The sequence below is a fragment of the Lolium perenne genome, chromosome 5 (assembly GCF_019359855.2).
Source record: "Lolium perenne isolate Kyuss_39 chromosome 5, Kyuss_2.0, whole genome shotgun sequence".
Lineage (NCBI taxonomy): Eukaryota > Viridiplantae > Streptophyta > Magnoliopsida > Poales > Poaceae > Lolium > Lolium perenne.
The window spans coordinates 237,206,468-237,213,819 of NC_067248.2; the positions used below are offsets into that span (position 1 = coordinate 237,206,468).

Consider the following 7,352-nt stretch of genomic DNA (forward strand, 5'->3'; position numbering starts at 1 on the left):
TCTTCTTCGATGATGGCCCCGCCTTGTCGTCGTCATCACGGTGGCGCTTCCTGCTCGTCACCTCTTTCGAAGAGGCGGTGTCGGCCAACTCGTCGGAGGAACTAGTGTCCTCCTCGTCGTCGCCGGCTGCGCCTTGGCCTTCGCTTTCGCGTCTGCCTCCGCCTTCGCACGGGCCACCGACGCCGCCTCCTCTGACCCTTCCTCCTCCACGTCCTCCTCCACGCCCAGCCATTCCTCGTCGCTGTCAACTGCCGGTGGGGAATCGTCACCGTTGCTGGGCGTCCGGGTTCTGTCCCACCAATGGCGCCATCCAGCAGACTTGCCCTCGCTGGAGGTGTCGGATGGAAGCTGTGAGGTGTAGCTCATCATCGCTGGAGGTGTCAGATGGAAGCTTGGATGAATGGCGGCCGGTTGAAGATTCGAAAGCGCCTACGTACGGGTATTATTGAGCGCGGATGAACGGCGACGCAGAAGTTGAAGAGAGTGGCGGTTGCTCTTCCGAGGAGTCCGCGTTCCATTCCGGCGGTTGGCGCGTCGGTCGACGCGGTTGCCAATGCGACGGTTCCGCTTCCCGGCAACTGCACCGTCGCTACGTAGGCGGCGGTTGAGCATCCGAGGCGCTGACGCGTTAGGCCCGCGCCTCCTCGTCTCTCATTTCGTTGTGTCCGGCGTGCCCGGAGCGTCCCCTGTGTAGCGGGGACGGGCTCGGGACGCCGGACACCGTATTGGGCCGCGCCGGACAAAAAAGGCCTTTTGGGCACGCGACTAGGAACGTTTTTTTGTCCGGCGCGCCCCAAATTATTTTGGAGGACCCTTTGGGGGACTCGACTGGAGATGCTCTAAGCTCTATTATTTATGACTGGTCTCACTATAGCTGCTTCATAATTTGCCGTCAAGGCATTGATCGCAAACGCAGACCGTTTTGGATTCAAAACTGCAGCACCCTTTACAAATTCACGGAGCTGCCAGTCTGCCACCATAGGTTCCAACACCCAACAATTTTTTTGAAAATGGAGGCCTCTGCATCGGAAAGATACATACAATCTTCTTTATTAATTTATTCAACAATAATTTTGACTATCAAAAACCGAAGCTACCACGCAACACCTACAAACTTGACGATGGGTGAAGATTAAGCTAGTAGGGCCTTGTGCCCTAGAAACACAAAATCTCCCCACCAACTAGGAGCTGAGGACATCACCAAGGCACCCTCACGGTGAAATGGGAGTACTCATCCGGTCTAGTAAACTCTTAGCGAGCACGTCATGCACACGTTGTAGAAGCCGTCACCACCATCGAACTATCGAGTATTCTTTAGGGTAGTCTTCGTCAGCCCTGTCGTCGATGCAACTATGATACTAGACAGTGCCACTACCCTGCGCACGTCCATCATCACGCATAAGTCACCGAGATCTAGCTGCACCATGTCGCCGAAACTCTATGTCGTCTAAGCGGTAGAAAACACGCCGCTCCACCTTCTGACCCCTTTGACCAGCAACAACTCAAAAACTATGTCCGAGGAGGGAGAACGACACATAGCGTTGCCATTGTTTCACTACTAGCAAAGCCATAGCCGTAAGATCAGCGGTGCACCTGGGGTGCTAGGGAGGAAATAGTGACGCGCCATAGGAACCATGTGCCATTGCTATTTTTTTTCCTGATAACCCTCACCCATAGGCTTACTAGTGACGCTAGCAAGTCTGGGCATGGATTTCACTATGGGCAGCAACCACTGGTATGGTGCACCATTTGTTGTCCACCCCCCCCCCCCCCTCCTCACACACACACACACGCACCCTCCTCCCCTGTGGATCGTCTTTCTAGTTTTTAACAAATAAAAGAAATTGATAAAAAATTCAGAAAATAAAATCCTTGCATATGTCAATGTGTTATGTCATCTAGTTGCAAAAGAAATAAACAAACATGAATTTCAACTTTTTCTTTATAAAATGGCACCATGTATTGGTAAACCGGCTTTTCTTATTCCATACGACCTTCGATGAAAACGTTTTTTATATGGAAATGTATCTACGAAAATTTTTACATCCGAATACCTGGTTTATTCTCACCGCTCCTTGTCTATCTGTCCTAAGAATTCTCGACCCAAATTGATGATTCCATTCAACATGGTAAGCCGATCATAGAAAGAATAAATTTTCTGCAATGTCATGCAACTAAATCTTCATCTAACTGTGAGCTCAAGGGGATCGATGGATCTGCTCCGCGTCAATTTGAAGCAAATTAGCTCGGATCAGGTCCTCATCCTACAGACCCGTATATGGATTGATCAGCTCATTCACAGTTCGCAAGATGCAGTGTCCACGACGCAAGATCACCTTCCGTGTTTGACTGCTTGGTAACCAATGGTCTTCTCATAGGAGTATTAACTTTCTCACCCGATCCAATTCTGCATATGTGGCCTCTCTTAAAAATTTGCAAGTCTGCCACCAAGCAGCAGGTTCGCCTTCAACGCTGGGCGCTGCAATAGTTTACAACGGCCCATGTGACCATGGATTTGCCACCACTTTCCGCCGAACGCACTAAAATCGGCCCATTGATCGCTACACCTGTGTGCTTGGAAAGCTAGCGAGTCGCATCCATGGTGCACTACTAGCATGTGCATTTCACCTCATATTGGCTCTCCATATATAGGAGGTTCTCGATTGCTCAATGAAGCCATCCATCTGCAAGCAATGCTTCTTCTACACCCATATATACTCCCATTGTCCCCATAGGCTGCTGATTTGCGGGAGTTAGACAGAGCCAGAGCCAAAATGGTACGTGCTAGCCAGCCCTTTGTTTTTCCGGTTATAATGTTCTAGTAAATTGACGACATGCCTCTTAACTATTTCAGAGCAAGCCTGTGAAGATAGGGCCATGGGGCGGAGCCGGTGGCGATGAGAGAAATGTACAGGCAATGCCCCGTCGACTGGTTAGTGTGACCATCCACAGCGCAGAAGGAATTGACGGGATCTCCTTCACCTATGTGGGCAGCGATTACGTCCAGTACACCGAGGGCCCGTGGGGTCGCACTCTCAACACTGAAAGCACGGTGCGTGAAATTAATTTCTTTTTTCCTTTACTAGCTTCTCTATCTACTAGTGCTATTGTATTATTTCACCCACTACCACCCAACGGCTAGGGTAGTAGGGTTACTATACATATCCTTAGATACATACGTACCTCTTACCACATGAACTTGATGGTGCAGATTACTATCGACCCTACCGACTATGTCACGGAAATCTCGGGGACCTTTGGCACAGCTTATGACAACACCATCGTGACGTCCCTTAAAATTGCCACCTTCAATGACCAATATCCCGTAACATACGGTACACCTAACGGGACTCCTTTCCACATCCCGGTGCTGAATGGGGGCAAGGTTGTCGGGTTCTTCGGACGCTCTGGCGACTTGCTAGACGCGATTGGGGTATACATACATCCATGAACATTTCTCGGTGAGGCACTTCTCCGGCCACCTACTCACCGGACGAAGAGGAAGGAAGGAGCAGGTGTCGTACATGCCAATAAATAATCCTATTGTATATGTTTCATGTGTTTTCTTGCACTTTAGTTTACTACTATCACTTTCGTAATGTGCTTTGCATGGCACTGGTGTGTGTGAGTCGTGGTAACGTACTAGTGTGTGGCACCACTATCCAAGTCGTGGGATGGTACGTCAAGTGTGTGTGGATCGTGTCGCATGTCATTTGGCTGGCTGGATAAAGCCGTTGTGTGGTAAATCAAATATATGAATAAAGGAAATGATCTAATTGATCATCTAAATAGTTGTTAGATCATGGTGCAATTATGTTGTAATATTTAAATATAACTATATCCTTAACAATCTATAAACTATGTTTTGGAGAGAACTATATGCGAACTATGGGGGAAAAGTTCAACATTACACAACCGCAATCATGCCGCCCAACGCCCCCACGCACCACCGCCCCATGATATCGCCATCGCCGACGCTACATGACGATGTCGCTGCCTCCTATCCCACTCCGGGACTCCCTATGTCTTGCGCGGGGCCTCTATGCTGCGGAACTGACCGTCTCCTTCCATGAGGCCATGGATTCAGCCAAACCTTTTTGTTCCTTGCCTCCTTGCGGCTGAGGAGGTGCAGCGCCGCCCCGATCTCCGTCTTACCGACGATGAGGGTCATGAAGATGGAGCCTCCATCGTGCTCGTCCTGCTGCTCCCACCGTAGGACCCACATGGCAGTGACCTTCCCCCACTAGGCTCGCGAGCTGCACCGAGTTTGTGGCCAGCTCGGGCCAAGCCCGTTTTCTCAGCTAGCGGCACAAGCCTGCAAATATGGGCCGTACTGGGCCTGGTAGAATAAGGCCGAAACGGCCCAGTTCCAGACCCAAGCCCAGACCCGTGGAACGGCCGCCGCACCGCATAAACCCTCTCTCTCTCCGATCTATCCGCTCCCCTGTTCTTCTCCCCAAATCGAAGCTGAGCTAGGGTTTTAGCGACCCTCCCTCGCCGCACCGCCCCCCACCTCCCCCGAGCGACCAGCGGCAGCCATGGACGCCTCGCCCGACCTCCAGCGGCTCCTCGAGGTGAGAACCCCCCCGGCTCGTCATCTCCCCAGACCGTCGTGTTCGTTTTCCGCGGCCATACACCGTTGGCGCGCGCCGTCGATCGATGGATTGCTGGTCTTCAAGTTTTCCGGCCGATACGCTCTCGCGCGGTCTTGGTGACGGCGTATCTGAGCATGGGTTTTCCTTGTGGCTGGTTGGCCTAGGATTGTTCGAGGGGCCGCGCGTGGGTTTCCCTACTATACTAATCCGTGGCTTGGATGCTCGTGGAGCCGTAGATTGTTACGATTTATGCTTGTAGTACGCTATTTCCTGGGTGTCGGAGGGGATGTTTTGGAGTATTGGTTGTGTTATGCAGCGGCATGGTATTGTTCACAATCGAGTCGATATGGTTTTGCGGTTTGTGTAGCAGTGAATTTTATTAATAGCCTCTAACTGGTTGAGCTAGAGCAGTGTCTCCCTACTGATGTAGGCCTGAGCTGCCGTGCTCTCGATTCCCCAATTAACTTCACCAATTTAAATTCATTGTCTAGCTTGCTGTCCAAAATCGTGCTGTTAGTTGCCCACTTAACCACTAATTTCGATTTTGTTTCTTATGATGTGGGTTTGGCTGCAGTACTGTACTGTACTAGTCCGTGGCTCGGCCTTTTATGATTTATGCTAGTAGAGCTATTTTCAAGTCTGTGCTTGCTGCTGCCCGTTTAATTCCTGCTTTTAGCTCTAGTTTGCTTAGCGTCTTCTCTTGGAGCTGCTCCAGTTGATGGGTGTTGCTTGCTGTTCTAAGAAAGTCCTCCTGGTACTGTGTGTTTATGTTGGTTCTGGATATTAGAGGGTGGATTTTGGAGTGTTGAACTGTTTTATGTGCCTGCATGGTTATGGTTTGCAACCAACTGACTGTGTATTGTTTGTGGTTTGGGTAGTAGTGAATTTTATTTGAAGTCACTGAACCTGTGATTGGTTGACTGAGAGCAGTGCCTGGATGCTGATGCAGCTTCTCCCATTAAGTCTACTAAATAAAGTCATTACCTAACTTGCTAGCCTTGGCCCAAATCATAGTTAGCCTGTAATGCCCCCTTTTTGGATCTTTGCAAAATAAAGTGTCATATATTTGTTTCTCTCTGATTTTATTTCTGAATGAAATGCAAATCTTGAGCCTGCCAGCAGCCAATAAGAGTTTATTCACTATAAGTGTTTTATATGGGTGGCTGAAAACATATCTGTTATGCAGTGTTGCCGATGTTCCTTGGTCTCAACCTATTAAAAACAGCCCAGATAGGCACATAAAAGTTGCCAAGAGAAATTGTCAACTTAAACATTGATATTAAAAAATATCATATGAAACATGAGTTAACTTGTACCAAAAGCATGATACTTAACTGAAGAGAGCGCAGACTCCCCTTTGGAGAAAAAGAGTACATCCACATCCTTGAACAGTATTTTAGCCCCTATGCATTGAGATGTAGGATGCATATTCTTCTTATCAGGTTTTCTTTTCCATCCACAAGAATATCTATGTAAATACTGTGTTAGCTATGAGACTCAGCTGCCGATGAGCATTTGTGTGATCTAGCTGAGATATCGTTTAAATAATAGTGCGGTGGCCTGTTATGCATGCTGGTGTTTGTGCCCTCAAAATTAGGCTATATATGTTGCAGATGTTATGATGCCACCTAAATCTTCTATATGCGTTATTACTCTTTTCATGTTTGGCTGGGGCTTAATGGCTTATTGAGTCCATCAAATTTTTGCTGATAGTATACTATAGAAGCTATTCTGACATCCTTTCCAGTTCCACACACACAAACATAAAAGTGTGCATCCATCTCACAGAGGTAATGGTCCGTGCATTTCATAAAAAAAATCTGTGCAAGTGATATTATTTTGTTAGTTTGGATGGAAAAAAGCAGTATGATTATTATCAATGCTTTCTGATGTCAGATGCACGAGCTAATAGAAAACTGTAAAAGACTTTAACTTGTTATTACATCCATGTCCAAGCCTCTTACTCTTGTTTCTGAAATCTGTGCAGCAAGAGAAGGAGAGGATGATGGTGAACGAGATCGTCAGCAAGCTAACAAGCGAGTGCTGGGACAAGTGCATAACCGGCGCTCCCGGGAGCAAGTTCAGCTCTGGCGAGACCACCTGCATTACCAACTGCGCGCTGAGGTTTCTCGATATGTCTCAGCTAATTGCCAGGAAGCTGGGCGGGTCGCAGTGAGCCTGCGTCGCTCCATGTAGCTACTCTTCAGACAGTGTTTCTTTGGGTATCTGTTGGTGTATTTCGGAAAGATGTGTAGGTTCGGCAGGCCTTAGACTTTGGAGTGTGAATGGCATCATTTGAATCTGGTGTGCATTTGCTTGGACCCTGAATTTAGCCCTTGATGCTGCTTCCTGTAAGATAAAGTTCAGTCTGTTTTGAAGGCTGAGACAGTACTTATTCTGTTGCGTTCATGTACTGGCTGTCTTGTTCAGCAGTAGATCAAGACGCTTTATAATCTGGCATCTGGACCCAGCGTTTGTAGACACACAGAGGCAATCAAGTCTGTCTGTTTGACAGGCAAACAAGTATCCTCCACAACTACCTTTGTAAAGACGACGAGTAAGAACCTTTATCTCATGCCTCAATCATGAAGAGGAGGGAGGTTGGACCAGATGCAGTAGTGTCACGCACGAAACGTTGGTGCTGAGATCCAAGTTGGTTATATAGCCAATTATGGCTGTTGTTTATAACATCTGACGCACGAAAGCCTGTAGCCAAGGTTACACTACTCCCCATCAGTTTAGAAATGTATGATGTTA

At 48.2% G+C, this 7,352-nt stretch overlaps 1 protein-coding gene across 1 annotated transcript; it reads left to right on the plus strand.

Moving 5' to 3' along the window:
- The first annotated feature begins 4,414 nt into the window (after nucleotides 1–4,414).
- LOC127302361 (mitochondrial import inner membrane translocase subunit TIM8) lies at nucleotides 4,415–7,004 on the plus strand. The gene is made up of 2 exons (XM_051332798.2): nucleotides 4,415–4,574; nucleotides 6,583–7,004. The coding sequence occupies exons 1-2, from the start codon at nucleotides 4,539–4,541 to the stop codon at nucleotides 6,769–6,771; spliced, it is 225 nt and encodes a 74-aa protein (XP_051188758.1). The 5' UTR covers nucleotides 4,415–4,538; the 3' UTR covers nucleotides 6,772–7,004.
- The last annotated feature ends 348 nt before the right edge of the window (nucleotides 7,005–7,352 follow it).